Here is a 16,223-nt window from a genome sequence, read left to right on the forward strand (position 1 = left end):
TTTATTCAGTCTTTATATATTTATTGCGTTTTTACTTTTTTAGCTGAAACCCTGAGCATAATTCTTAATATCAGTCTTGTCACATAGACTGTCAAATAAATAATGAACCCTAAAATTACAAAAATTAACCCAAGAACATCTAGCAAATAATATTGATAGAAAGGCATATCCGCAGCAGCAGTCTTCATGAAAGGGGCTCCTTTATGTTTTACAACGTACTCTGTCCAATAAACAGCAGTGTCCAATGGTGGCAAAGGGCGGTCTTTGAACCGTTCAGATAAGGCAACTGCTTGGTCTCTAAAATGAAATAGTAGTAAAAGTATTTTTGAAAAATTTAAACGCAGAATGAAAGATTACGTTATTAGCGAGGGCCTAAAGTCCCTGAGAACTTCTATAAGGTTTATTTAAATAAGTTACAGGGGTGTTATTTTTAATTTCAAATATCTCATTCAAAATAAACGGTATTAATTTAGTCTTTCATTCTGCGTTTATATTTTTCAAAAATATTTATTGGTTTTTTCAGGATTCGAAAAAATGAACACAATGTCCGTGGTAATATTTTCCAAATCTATCTTTGTCAACGCACTCAGTCGAATAGAATATTGTCAGCATATTGTCAGTCAGACACTGACAATCAGTGACAATTTTAAATATTTGACATGAATCGGGAATATTTTGAGTTGTTGATTAAATAATATTGATATATAGTGTATTCGATAAATAATTGATTTAAGACGTGAACTTAATAAAAAGTTATTTATTGTTTATTATTTATGGAAGATAGAAGCAGAGAATACATCAAGATATATTCTTTGATCCAACTATTTTGTTGTTAAAGATGTTCAAAATTGTAAGCGTTCTATAGTAACAATATATTATTAAAAAATCACTTTAACACTTTTCCTCTTTTCTCGGTTGAGTATTAGTTTTTGTTGTAGGTGCATATAAGTTATTACAATCACTGAATACATAGTTAGTGAAAAAATTATCACATTTATTAACTGCATTAATAATTTGCAATTATACAAAAAATAACAGTTATCCAAGAACATTGAAAAGCCATCTCTTTAAGTTAGTTATGACATTGTCAAGTAGAATGACATTCTAGTAATATTTACTTATCCATACCAGTGTGAATTTTACTACACGTAATTTGCCATGTAAAGACAGAAAAGGTAGGGATAGCCGTAAAATATTTGCGAATTATGTACATATGGCCTTAAGCAAGTGTGAATAAAAGTATCTAAAATTTTTCTGGAAGTAGCTATATTTTTCCAAAACATAGGGCTCAAAACGTATTTGTAATTTGAATGCATTACTGTTAGCGCTTACTCAGATACTGAGGAGAGTTATTGTCTTGAGCAAACATGATACACCTCCAATATGCTTCTCTTTCCTTAGACCTTGGATCTTTCCCTGCATAATCAGTTGGGGCAAATTCAATCTCTCCTCACGTACAATATTTCGAGATAGTCCAATTTTTCTTGTTTTGTTTGTATTTAATATTTAAATTTTTTTATTTATCGTTCTCATAACCTATTTCTTTGTGACGTGTTCTCTCCACGATATTTTCAAAATTTTTGTCCGCATATTCAACTCCATAAAATGCTTATATTCCATAAAATAATGTCGAGAAAAATAGCACCTCGCCAAGCTAACTTTTAGCTCCAACGCTAAATCTCTTGTGCAATAAGCACTCCTCTCAATTTGTTGAAATTTTCTCTAGTCTTTTCTATTATGGTTTAGATGAAGTAATTATTTGTATTATTCCTTGCTCCCAGATTTGCATATTTTTCCACTTGTTCGACGTTGTTTCAATTTATTAGAAAATTCTTGCTGTTTTTTTTAGTTCTTGATATTATCAATTTTGTCTTTTTGGCGTTCGTTTTTAGATAAGTTGTTCTATACGTTGTTCAATACTTTGCTAGCCTAGTCACCTGTCCCTAAAAATCTTCAATATTTTCAGCTAAGATGGCGGTCTCATAGGCATATCTAATATGGTTGATAGGACTATTATTAGATATGAATAATTCGGTGCAAATTATGACAAAATGGCGAACAATTACGTGTTTGTGTGCTTAAAAATTCATTTCTTTTGGAGTAAAACTGTATAAAATTAATAGAATTATGTTGTTATAACGGTATGGTGTGGTGGAGTGGTTTCCTGTTTTATCGATATCCGAAACTTATAAGTAGCTGGAGAGCAAATGGTTGGAAGTTGTTCTTCATGGACTGTGTTCAAGATATAAACTTCCTCTTCTTCTCCTTCTTCTTCTACGTCTTTCTCAGTTTCTCATTTTCAGCAGTCACTGATCCTTAATCTTTTTCACCATTCCCTTCATCTTAACCTTTCTCCTCAAGTTCTTTGCCAGAGAAGCCTTCTATCTTTTAACAGATGTAATTCCACGTAAATTCTGACGTAACTAAAATATTCCAGTCTACTTTCTTGAATCTTTTTCGGGACTGTAGTCACCTCAGTTCTTTTACCGTAACATTTTTCATATTTTGGCGACTTCCATCTTTTTTCCCTAAATCTTTTTTACACACTTCACTGCCTTACGCCAACGCAGGCCTCACCATACTCTTGTATTACTGAATATAGCTGAGATATATAATATGTACAGAGGGGAGTCAACGGGTCCATGGAACCCCTATTGAATTTAGTATCTAAGTATTTTTTTATTAGATGAAGTTAGCTTTCAATCCTAATAGCAAAATTAATAATATTGAAGATATTAAAAATATTACTAAAATATTTTTAAATTGAAAACTTATTGGTAATATTTCCCTGGTGACACCTCCAAGGCTTCTACAATTTGCAAGCCAAATGGATGCTGCAGTGAAGACAAAGGGAAGGAATTCTACACTATGCAATTCACATCCCCCGTCTGCAGCTCGGTAAAGTTCCAACGGAAAATGCACCTGGTTACTCTACGGAGTAATACGACTATAAAATAAAAATGTATACCATTTTTATTCAGTTGCAATGCGAAGGCATACAATCTTACTTTTCAATTAGAATACGGAGCGCAGTCCAGTCCTCTGAATCGCGATTTTCGGCTCTTATTGGAGCCTCATCGGAAAGAACGTAGGCACTGTTCTCCATACCCTAATTGACCAGCGTCGAGAGTTTTTCCCACCCATTGCAACGGAAGTGAAGGTATTAGGTGACTAATATTCTCCTAATACAGACTAGTCACCTAATACCTTCACTTCGGTTGCAATGGGTGGGAAAAACTCTCGACGCTGGTCAATTAGGGTATGGAGAACAGTGTCTACGTTCTTTCTGATGAGGCTCCAATAAGAGCCGAAAATCGCGATTCAAATGACTGTACTGCGCTCCGTATTCTAATTGAAAAGTAAGATTGTTTTTCCTTCGCATTGCAACTGAATAAAAATGGTATACATTTTTATTTTATAGTCGTATTACTCCGTAGAGTAGCCAGGTGTATTTTCCGTTGGAACTTTACCGAGCTGCAGACGGGGGATGTGAATTGCATAATGTAGAATTCCTTCCCTTTGTCTTCACTGCAGCATCCATTTGGCGTGCAAATTGTAGAAGCCTTGGATGTGTCACCAGGGAAATATACCAATAAGTTTTCAATTTAAAAATCTTTTAGTAATATTTTTAATATTTTAAATATTATTAATTTTGCTATTAGGATTGAAAACTAACTTCAGTTTTCAATTGCCAGATGACGCTAGTCACCTAATACCTTCACTTCGGTTGCAATGGGTGGGAAAAACTCTCGACGCTGGTCAATTAGGGTATGGAGAACAGTGCCTACGTTCTTTCCGATGAGGCTCCAATAAGAGCCGAAAATCGCGATTCAGAGGACTGGACTGCGCTCCGTATTCTAATTGAAAAGTAAGATTGTTTTGCCTTCGCATTGCAACTGAATAAAAATGGTATACATTTCTATTTTATTTTTTTATTATTTATTACTGTTTTCTGTCAACTCTAAACTTCTAACCATCAGTAGAACACTAAATATACATGACTATCGCTTCCAAACAATAAAAAGAAGAAGAATAAAATCCAATAAAAGCAGCCTTCTCTGAAAAATAAACTGATGGCGCAGTATTTTTGGGTACCGATGGAACCATAAATAATGGATATATTTTTCTCAATTCAAAGAATAACAAAAATGATAGTTTAAAATGCAAATAAATTAAATTGGCTATACACCTTATCTTACGAAAAGCCACGTCTCAAATTTGCGATATAATAAAGATAAAAATTTTTTTATTTTACTAGAAAATTTAGGTGTACCCATTGACAGTAGAAAGGTGTTAACACCTACAATTGGTAAAGAGCGGCCGGTGAGATTAATAGTCCTGAATTTTGTTTGATAGCGGTGAATAATAGTGAATATTATGTCGAAACGAAAGATTCAAACCGACATAATGCAGTTCATAAAAATCAATATTCTGAAGTAAGATCTCGGTCTACTAATGTTGCCGATGTTAATAATAGACCTATGTTAACCTTAGATAATCCACGAGTAAAAATTTCCTGTAGTTGGCTGTATACCATTTATTACAAAAAACCACGAAATCCTTTATAAATGGTATATTTGTTAAAATCCCTATACAGGGCTACATCATAAAACAAACAGAACTAGTTTTCAATCGGTTGACCGATCATCATCAATGTTTCTTGAATGGAACATGCTAACCACCAAAGTAAAAATATTACGGTAAAAACCCTTTAAACTTAATCCGTCATATGAACATATAAAAATGATGTGACTTTACACATGGATGAATAAAATATCCAATGTTTCACGCTCGAGGTACCATAGAGCTAAAGCAAGCACTTGCTTCTATACAGCCATGATGTGAACAAGTCAAATTTAGCTCTATGTTACATCGAGCGTGAAACATTTGATATTTTATACATCCATGTGTAAAGTCACATCATTTTTATATGTTCCTATGACGCATTAAGTTTAAAGGGTTTTTACCCTAATATTTTTACTGTGGTGATTAGCATGTTAGATTCAAGAAACACTGATTATGATTGGTCAACCGATTGAAAATTAGTTCTGTTTGTTTTATGATGTAGCCCTGTATAGGGATTTTAACAAATGTACCTTTTATAAAGGATTTCATGTTTTTTTTAACGTTAGATGTCGGAAGCTACAGTAATGGTGTAAACATATTTTCACCAGAATCACTTACGTGTGATACAGGTTTGGCAGTCCCTAATTATAATCGGTCTATGTGTTTAATCCGATCCAGTCGTGAATGTTTTTAATCAGGATATTTGTCGTCTAGCAAGACCCCCTCTTCCTTCGATTTTAGCTTTTATAATCAGCTGTAACAACTCGTACTTATTATTTCTAAGTATCTGCCTAAAATATGCTGTTTTTTTCTTTTTAATAATGGTCAAAACTTCTGTCTCTTCCGGTTCTATGCAACACAATTTCGTCCCTAATATGATCGGTCCACGGTATTTTTAAAATTTCTCCAAAAGGGCACATTTCAAAAGCCTCCAACTTTCTCAATATGTCGCATTAACAGTTCAAGCTTTAGTACCATAAAGAAGAATACAGTGGATATAACATTTTACCATTCAATATAGGATTTGCAGTTTGAGTCTTCTGGTTACTCAGAAATCCTCATCTTCAAAAGGCTGCACTTGCATGATTGGTCTATTGTAAGAAATTGGTCAGATGCGTAAGATATTTTTAGGAGATACTCCGACGTACCAAGTCACCTAGGACTCGACAATACGGAAAGAGCTCCACCAGAGCCTAATCCTTTTAATCCCGAAGGTATCTGGGATGAATGAACTTTCCCCTTTAAGGGAGTGTGAGCCATATCGCTAAATCTGGAATAAAAAAGCTGTGCTAATCTCAATATTCAAATTGAGTTATTCAATGTAAGAAATTTTTTGGGAGATACTCCGACGTAGCAAGTCAACTACGGCTTGATAACACGGAAAGAGTCCCACCAGAGCTCAATCCTTTTGATACCGTAGGTATCCGGGATGAGTTAATTTTATCCTTACAGTAAGTGTGAGTCGTATGGCTAAATCTGGATAATATAACATTTGCGGTAAGGCTCCCTCTATTATGAATTTCTAGATCCGCGGCTGTGTACAGCTGGGAATGGTCAATATGAGAGATATTAGTGAGTTTATGGGTGGAACGGTATTTTTAAAGAAATTTTTTTATCTGCTAGCCATCTATTCTACGCCGAATGTACTGCAGACATTTTGCTTAGTCTTCATCTTCTATTGACTATGGTATAAGTCCTCTGGTTTCGGTAGTCTTTATATAAGCTCTCCGTCAAAATCCCATAGTTCTTTAATGTGACCTTGGCATACCTAAGGATTTTATTTCAAGCGAACATGAAACCCTCTTATATATGCCCAATGCGCCCATACCGTACCAGGGCAATAATCGCCAGCTCTGGAAATAATTTTCCCTCTGTACCACGCATCCTGTGGGTACGAGTGCATTACATCTCTTCATTGAGGAGCGCAGCACACACTTTATCATATCAATCATTTGAGATCCGATGTTCTAGTCATTCTCTGATTCAGCATGTTGTAGATAATATGTATGTACTCATTCTGTATTTTGTGTGTATGCTCGTATGTTTATGTGTAAGTATATGTTATGTAAAATCAACAAATCTACAGTTAATGACATAGCTCATGGTTTTAGGTTAATTTCTTAGTTGATCTGTAGGTTATACCTTGGGCACTCTTGTTATATGGTTCTAGATATTCATAATATTTTCCTGAGTAGCTACTCGGACGATCCATGTCAGAGGTGAAACCCTCCTCAACACGTGTGTTCTATCTTGTGTACTGGTGTTCTGAGACTCATAGTATTAGACCGACTTGAACAGTAATATGATTATTTCGTTTGTAAAGCATTTGATAAAAAGAAAAAAATTAATAATACGAAACTTATTGAATCATTTTCTGATGACAAAATAAGCAAAAGCACTAAAATTTCCTCTCCAATTAGTAGGGGTCGACAAGACAAGAATTCTTGTCTTGAAAACAACTTCTTGTCTTGTCTTGAGAAAAAATCAAGAAATTTTAAAAAATCTTGTCTTGACGTTTTCTTGATATTTTATATCTTGTCTTGACTCAAGAAATTTCAAGATTTTGAAATTTCTTGATTACCCGGTCCGGTGATTCCCCGGCGAACTTTTTATTGCGTTGCGTGCTAACACGGCCACTGGGTGGAGTCCCGATCGAAAATCTAAATAAATGCAAAAAATTAGATAAAAATGGGTTCTGATCAGTAAATTTTGTCAGTATCTGAGAAGCTTTAAAACACTTTCTTCAATACTCGAATTGCACACTCCCATTGGTGGTAATTAGAATAAACTTACTTTTAGACAAACTGGAAATATTGGGCTTAATAACTTGATAATTAAATTGATAGGGACACTACCGACGAGTAATTAATTTACTTCATTCAAGCTGCGAGAGATAAAATATTAAAACACTATAACAAAACTAATTGGATATACTGTATAGTTCTTATTTTGGATGCTCGGCATAAAGTAGAGGCATTTTCCTCTTCATCTTGGAGAAAGCTTCTACAATCAGAGGCAGTACAAAAATTTCAGGAAATTTAGGAAGCTTACTGTTTTAATAAATCTCAGAATGATCTAAAGAATCCAATACCAGAGCACTTAGTCTGAAAAAAGAAGAAACGAATTTGATTTATGTATTACTTATCTATTTAAGAACGCTGACAATGCTAACTTACAATCTTGGAAGTCTGAAACTGAAAAATACATAAATGAGCCTAGGTCAGAATATACTGGTATGATAATATACTTGATTGGTGGGGAAGACACGAAAATATCTACCCGTCATTATCGAAAATTGCCAAGGATTTTCTCTGAAAGCCAGCAATATCTGTACCTGCGGAAATGCTAATTTCAAGAGCAGCTTTAACAATAGCAAAGCCAAGAAATCAGCTAGGCGTTGACTCCATGTTATCTGTCTTAATTCATGGCTTATCAATTCCGATTTAAAAATGTGCAAATTTGTTATTTAAAATTAAATCGGGTTTGCAATTTTATTTTCAACAGGATTAGGTAAGTATCATTAATTATTATTTTTAATTTATATTTTTGTAAATCGTTTTAGCAAAAAAAGTGTTCAATAAATTAAAATATGTTATGTTATGTTAAAATAATGTTGTCTTTTTCACAAATAAATACGTTTAGCCCAGTAAATGACCGGTTTGGCATGTAATTTTCAGGGGCAAGACGGATTTGCTTGAAAATTTGGATTCAGGTTCTACTTACCCTATATTTCAAAGTTGAAATTGCGCCCTTGGTTGCTTTTACTTGGGGGGGGGGGGGGGGTGAAATTTACCCCTTCTCGGGGGTGAAAAAACATATGTTTAAAATAAGTCTGAAAATGGATGAATTGACTAATTCTAAGCAACTTTTGTTCTATAAGGTTTTTTAACTGCTTTAATACTTTTCGAGTTATTTTCGAGTGAAAATTTGCATTTTTCAACAAAAAAAAACACGTTTTCTGGCAGTGTTTGGCAAATAACTAAAAAAGTAAGTACTTTATCGAAAAAAATATTCTTAGACAAAATGTATCCTGTAAAAAAAAGAACAAAATGGTGTATTCACTTGGACTATAAACCCAGAAGAAGCAAAGTTGTATATCATGAAAAATACGTTCTTACTCGTAAAATTCCGAATCGAATGTTTCAAGCTGAAGTAACCAAAAAATGAAGCACTTTTCGCAGAAAACTCATAAATACTCTTATAAAGCGTCTAAAAATATATTTATTTTTATTTTTCATAAAAGTTTGTAGCATCAAAATTATGCGAGTTGCGCTCAAAATAAAGTTGGCCCGTTTTTTTTATATATAATAAGTCGTGAAAATCTCCCCCTATTTAACATGCCAAATGAAATTAATCGTTACTGCTTTACCGTTCACTTTATATATGTATTGCTAATATGATCTGTAAGTTTGACCGATTTGGAGTGCTTATTTTTGGAAAAATTTGGTTTTATATTAAAAAAACTTTTTTTTTAATTTTGGAAAAAGTACACTCTTTTCAAAATAATATCAAAAGTATTAGTATTACGAAAAATCTCAAACAGAAAAAAATATAGTTTTTACTCGCATAAACACTCCGTTTTTTTTAATTTTATGTAAGATAAAAATTGGGTAAGATATGGCTGTTCAAAATTTGCATACACTGGTGATTAGTAACTCGTTCAAGCCCTTTTAACTCAAACTCTTTTAAAAAATAAGGGATTAAAAAAATATATTTAAGTACTCTTATTTCCCTTAGAAAAACCTATAAATTGGTTTCTTTTAGCACTTTATAGCTTAAAAAGTAACCTAGTTATGAGTAAAAAACCAACAACATACAGGATGGGGCATTAGTGCGAGGAAGTCCAATTACTCGTTTGTAGTAAGAGATACGAAAGAAGTTATTTACATAAAGTCGGGGCACAGATAGGACCATACCCTAAATATATTTTCAAATATACAAGGCCACTCGTATTTACAGGGTGACACAAACCTATGTTTTTTTAAATGGAATACTCTGTATATTTTTGCATTTTTGGATTCTCCTTGATGTCTTTTCTCTTAAAATAAAGGATTTTGTACTATTATATGAGATAGTTTAAAAGATATTTATCTATGGTTTTTGTAATTTCGTTGTAAGTCCATAACATATTGAGGATACATTTATATTTTAAAATTACTTACATATAAAATCAGAGTTTGTAGTGAATTTTGAGAGTAAACTAAATGTAAGGCCAAATACTTACCATGCCGGGTTAGTATAATAAGGTTTATTTTCCTGGTTTTTCCCTCGTGACTTATTATGAGATCACTAACACGAGAATTTTGATCAAATACTACAATTTTTACTACAAAAGTTAAAGTTAATTTACAGAGGAAAGGACTATCTTCCAATAAAGTTGTCGAAGCAACGCAACTCATAAATATTGGCAGTATCATTTTAGACATCGAATTTATAATGTATAATTCAAGCAATTAAACTCCGTAATTGTGTTAATGTTTACATTACGGAATGGAGAGTTGAATAACCTTTCAAATGCGCTATCACACGAGTCCTATTCCCTATGTAAAGATAAGGGGTGGGGGAAGTGGAAGGGAGGGGGTTGACAAATGACAGATGTATGTACCTTAAAAATGTCTCCCCATTAGATCAAAAATCAACCTGTTTCGTCATTTCGTTAAAATCTAATAAATACTGCCAAATATCGAGTTGGACTGTTTTTTTTTTGGTCCACACTGTATACACAATGTAACTATTCGAATTTCTTCTCAAGGGGTCATTTTTATAACGGTAGAAATTATGTGGCAAAAAATTTAATCAGTAAAGGAATCTAAGTTTAATGTGACCGTATAATTAGATAATTCCAAATTGCTTGAATTTACAATTATATGATTTTTTTATCATAGGGGTAGTTTTCACCCCTAAAAAATTAAAATCAACTAACTGCAGTATTCAAATTTTGAAACAAAAGGTAAGTATAACCTAAAACCAAATTTGAATGCAAATCAGTAACGACATGGTATTCAATTACATTGTTTGTTTGAATTGTAACTATTCTAGGGGGTGAAATTTAAGGGTTAAACTGTGACAAAATCTTAAACTATGCTATTTCAGGTTAATTGACATTCCTTCATTTTATTAAAATATGATTTGGATCAATTACCCGCTTTAATTTACAATTATACGATTTTTTTATAATAGGGGTTGTTTCCTCCCTTAAAAAATAAAAAGCAACCGACGACACAAATTCAACTTTGAAGTGGAGGGTCAGTAGAGCCTAAATCCTAATTTCCATGCAATTCGGTGCTGCCCCTTAAAATTACACGGTATCGCCGTATTTCCCGTTCTTTTACTGGGCTAGTTTTAGAGTTTTCATTATTAGTCAAGATATTTCAAGATTTCTTGTTTTCTTGACAAAAAATCTTGGTATTGATATAAAATTTCTTGTCTTGTCTTGAAATCTAAAATTACTTTTTGTCTTGATCTTGTCCTGAAATCAAGACAAGATCAAGACAAGATCTTGAAATTTTCAAGAAGTTGGCGATCCCTACCAATTAGTCATTAAGAGTTATGAAACATTATTTTTTATGGCCCTTAAAATAGTTTATATTATTTAAAATATATATTAAGACCAACTCAGAACGTCGCAATATACACAATTTCACGTTCAACTTGAATAGACACAATTTTTAAAAAATATTTTTTTTAGTTTTTCTGTAAAGGTTGAATCTTATTTTGATACTAAACAATTCTTTGTTTGTTTATTTAGAGGATTTGTGATTTACTAAATTTGTACTAACAATATTATCAAAATTAAATAAATGACCTTGTTTTGTATAACCAAAATATTATAAAAACTGTATATATTGAGATAATAACTAAACATATTTTAATATTTACCCTATTTAATAAACAAATACTTTCAAAATTGAGATTAAAAAAATATTTTACAATAACAAACTTACATATTTATTATTTTTGCCGCGTTTTAACACTTTAAAAATTATCTATTATGTACTCTACACATTATATACCTACAGAAATTGACTAGCTCTTCTGATAAGACACACATGCTCTGTTCATGCGAATTTTTGATAAAATGGACATCGTAATTAAAAATAGATCATTGAACTGATTAAAAAAATTGGGAAAAAACGTACAGTAAATTTGTTTTGATATTTTAAATAATTATTCTTAGTATTAGAAATTCTATTAAGATATCATAATTAATATGGTCACAAAATAATAAAATGAAATTAAAGAATTTCAAAACAGAACTAGGTAAATATCATGGAAGAGCACTTTTTAAATTTTGGTATTACTAAAAAAGAGTTAGGATAATTTAAATGTTTTCTTTATTTTTTTTTTTATAATTTGTGTTTGAATACTTAAACCGCGAGTAGTCGCGCCGTTAGATAGAATCTCACATTTTATCCTTTTTCGCGATAACTTGATGAAAAATTTTGCAATTTTGAAAAAATTTCGTAAGTGTCTCGAGGAAGGGTGTAGTAATGCGTAGGATTTTTTTCTTCTTCTTCATCTTCATCTTTTTGTCGAATTTATGGCTTTGGGGAGAGCCAAGTAGCTTCAATAATTATTAGAAATAATATTTCTAACATAACAAATAAATAAAAATACTATAATATAAGAATTTGTTGTAAATTCGTATTTTTAGATAGAATCTAACACGCGACTATTCAAGTTACAGAAGTGAGCGCGAGTACTCCCGGGTTAAGGTGTTAAATACTCACTTCATTTTAATTGCCTGTCGAATAGACCTGTATGCAGTTTCTTCTGTGACATCACTTGTTCTAAGCATAATTCCACCTCCATTAGCTTCCAAAACTACAGCATTGCTGAATTGGTCCCCAAACTGCGGCATAACCAAAATAGGTACCCCACAGTAGACAGCCTCCATAGTACCTAGCATCCCACCATGGGATATAAAGAGTTTGACATTGGGATGACCTAAAAATATAATTATTGTTAACTTTTAACGTGAAGTAAAAGCTCCTTGGTATAGTTGGTATAAAATTTAATTAAGAATTAAATTTTTTTAAATTCAAAAGGATTACATCCATTGTTTAGAACGAACGTTTTCGGACTTATAAGTCCATCATCAGTAAACTTCGTGTCCTTGCAGAATAGCCTGAATACCAAATACTGGTTGGATTAAATGTTCAATCTACCTTATAAATAAGAGAAAATAATGCTAGTTAAAGTCGATGGCAATGGATTGCCTCCAGAAACATGCAAGTACTCTACTTTCACATAATTTAACGTCTGCTTTTGGACCACGGTAGTCTGCCAAATATTCATTTGTCATTTGTCACATTCGTTTGCCATACACGACATCACGCCGACCACTACACCCTCTCCGACGGCCAGGAGTGAGTTATACACTCACTTTCATTGTGTAGACTCTAGTCCAGAAAGTAAGTTTAGAATAGAAGGAAACTAGTATTTTTGAAGAGCTACTGTTTTTTTTTGCAAAAATAATTATATCAGCAATATAAAGCTTGACTTCTCCGTGAAAAATCTTTCGTATTATTTTTGAAATCTTGAATGGGTTGCATGTGAGAGTTCATTTTAAATGAAGTAAAAGTCAGACTTACTCTCAATCTTTATTATAACTTCCGACGACCGGTTTCGCTCTTTAAAATTTGTAGAGCATCTTCAGGTCAAAGGTAACAAGTTACAAAATGCTACAAACAAAAACCAGAGTTAGGACATTGTCTGGTTGTAAAAGATGCTAAAGATCCATAAGATCAAGCCAATGTTGAATAACATACATAAAAGTAGCGAAATAGCATACCAATGCACATGCATGCAATCATAGGGAGGGGGGGTTGTAAAACTTCCCCCAAGCGCACAAACATGTACAGAAGTATGCTATATATAATCATGCAATCATAACGTGTCGTACTTACATTCGGATACAAGGTACTAACAACTCAATATTCATTATCATGATGTTTCTGTTGAAGTTATGTTAACGGGATATGGTGGAATAGACGGAGGATGCAGCAAAGGTAAACAAATTTATGGGATTTAGGAATTCTTGAGGGTGATGAGATAGTCGGTGTAAGTCAACCAACAAATCTGTGCCTGTTATAATGTTTGTGTAGATCAAATTAGTTAATGACATATATATACAAGTTTAATGTGTGTTGATTTTAAAGATATTGTTTTAATGTTATTTATATTTATATATATATATTAAATAATTATATTTATTAGTAGATGTAAGTTGACTTGTAGTTGTTGACTAGTAGATGTAAGATTGTTATAAACAAAGAACGTAAGGAATTACATAACAGCGATTTTTCGCAAAACAAAATATTTTTTTGTATTTTCTGGGTCACTCTAAGCAAAAAATGTTCTTACAAGTTTTTTCGTAGGATGCATAGTTTTCGAGATAAACGCGGTTGAACTTTAAAAATATCGAAAAATTGCAATTTTTGAACCCGAATAACTTTGATTAAAAAATAAAATAGCAATTCTGCTTACCGCATTTGAAAGTTCAAGTCAAATTCTATCGGTTTTGATTATATACATCGCTAAAAATTATTTTTTTCATTGTTAAACAAATATATAAACATATAGTGCTGGAGTGATGTTTTCAATACAGCTCTCATTTGAAATCGAACGAGTAATAGGTGCTCCTACAAACACTCAATTTTTACGTAGCATGCGTTAAAACGCATGCATTGGGCACGGGAAATACTATTTGTTTATAGCTTTGTTTAACAATAAAAAATTAATTTTTAGCAATGCAAGTAATCAAAGCGAGTATAATTTGACATGAACTTTCAAATGCGGTAAGCAGAATAGCTATTTAATTTTTTAATCAAAAGTTATTCGGATTCAAAAATTGCAATTTTTCGATTTTTTGAAAGTTCAACCGCGTTTATCTCGAAAACTATGCATCCTACGAAAAAACTTGTAAGAATATTTTTTGCTTAGAATGGCCCAAAGAATACAAAAAATGTCATTTTTTGCGATAAATCGCTGTTATGTAATTCCTCCAGTTCTTTGTTCATTTAATCGACATCCGGGTCAACTTTTACTCAAAAAAATTCGTGTTCTGCGGGTCAAAATACATCAGAAAAACTTGGGTAAGTCCATCTGAATAAAGGAGGCCGTTGTACCCCCCTGGCGACAGGACTAATTATAGAAACCAGGAAAAGCTATAAGAAAACAAGAAGAGCCATAATAATTGAAATGAAGAAAATCCTTGCTCTATCAAACGAAAACACGAGGATAACAATCAGTATAACATCCATAAAATACTTGAAAATGCAACCAGTTACCAAGACGATGTACCACAAATCCCTTTTTTTTTGGGAAAACCCAAAAGATTTTTTCTTTCTTTTTTCCTTTTTTTTCATGTTAAAACCAAAACCGCAGTAACCAAAATCTGAGAATATAGTTTATCCCTCTGTATCCACAAGATACCCATCTTTTGGGGTCAAGGGGAAAAGATACACCTAGTCCAACCAGACTTCTCATTATCTTACCGCATTTGTCACTAGTTCATAATATTATGTATCTCTACACTATACTTATATTTGTTAGATCCTCCGCTTTTCATCAGTTTTCGGTATAATCCTTTGCCATCAAATTTAGGGGGCATTTTGTTAAAGAGTAGCTACTTACTTTATAAACTATATAAGTTCTAAGTTCGAATTTGTTGAATTACTTTCAACGCATTCAGCTGTTTGCTAACGAATAGTAACAAAGTCAGAAATGAAGTGTATATGTTACAGTTCAAGTTGATTCTCAGTTAGAGTTGACTCCAACTAGTTGGAGTCAACTCCAACTGAAACGAGCAGTAAAAGTTGATTTTAAAAATTTAAATCAACTTTTACTAGTTGGAGTTGACTCTTCCTGGATCGATTCAGTAAATGTTGATTATCCGAGAATCTCAAGTGCATTTTTGATGAGTGTGCGTTTCTTTGTTTTGACCGTTTCAACTACTTATTAGTATAGTCTGTAACGTCAAAGAAATACATCCGTATAACTACGTGGAATGAAGTAAGCACTTCTGTTGTATGTAGGCATATATGAATTTATTAAAAAATCCTTAAAATTTATCCACGAAGGAGTGGAAGTACAAAACGTTTTCGATTAAACTGACCATCATCAGTGTAAACCTGGAAATAAGTAAACCACTAAGATTAAAAAGCAAAAGGGTGAAATTTTGACAGATGAAAATTTTTTTAAGAAAATGTGGTTACTTACGTCCAGTGTACAAGTAATTGAAACTAGCCACCTCAATAGGTATAAAAACCTCAAAAATACATTATTGTTACATTCTATAATGAAAAGTGGTCGACATTAAGTGGATGTCTTAAGATTTAAAGATCACCTGTGAATGTATTTCATCCTTGCTCGAAAATTGCACAAGGTAAGTACCTGTGTTCAGGTGAGAGGTTACGAACCAACTGATTAGACAGTTTGGTGCCAGAAATGAATGACAAGATGTCAAAGGAAGTTAAGTGGATTTTTCATCTGTCAACCGAAAAATATTTTTAACAAAGAGATTAATATTTAGTTTTAATTGGTATAATGAAAAATGCAGATATTAAAAAGTTTAATGTGAGTTCTAATTTAAAATTGAGGTAATACATTCCTTAGTACTAACTGAATTAAAAAAAAAACAAAAATCTGCTCCG

The 16,223-nt window shown here is 32.5% G+C and overlaps 1 protein-coding gene across 3 annotated transcripts in view; it reads right to left on the reverse strand.

The window, feature by feature from the left end:
* LOC114326217 (UDP-glycosyltransferase UGT5-like) overlaps window positions 1-16,223 on the reverse strand; it is a 203,223-nt gene continuing 187,000 nt past the window's right edge. For 2 of the 3 annotated variants that reach the window (XM_050650518.1, XM_028272561.2), the window contains exons 3-4: window positions 12,297-12,513; window positions 1-297 (exon numbers count right to left, since the gene is read on the reverse strand). In XM_050650518.1, coding sequence (XP_050506475.1) covers window positions 21-297; window positions 12,297-12,513 — 494 coding nt within the window. In that variant the 3' untranslated portion in view covers window positions 1-20. Of the gene's footprint in view, window positions 298-11,510; window positions 11,629-12,296; window positions 12,514-16,223 lie in introns of those variants that run through there. The other variant, XR_007698090.1, reaches the window with a different exon arrangement.

This window comes from Diabrotica virgifera, chromosome 5, assembly GCF_917563875.1.
Source record: "Diabrotica virgifera virgifera chromosome 5, PGI_DIABVI_V3a".
NCBI lineage: Eukaryota > Metazoa > Arthropoda > Insecta > Coleoptera > Chrysomelidae > Diabrotica > Diabrotica virgifera.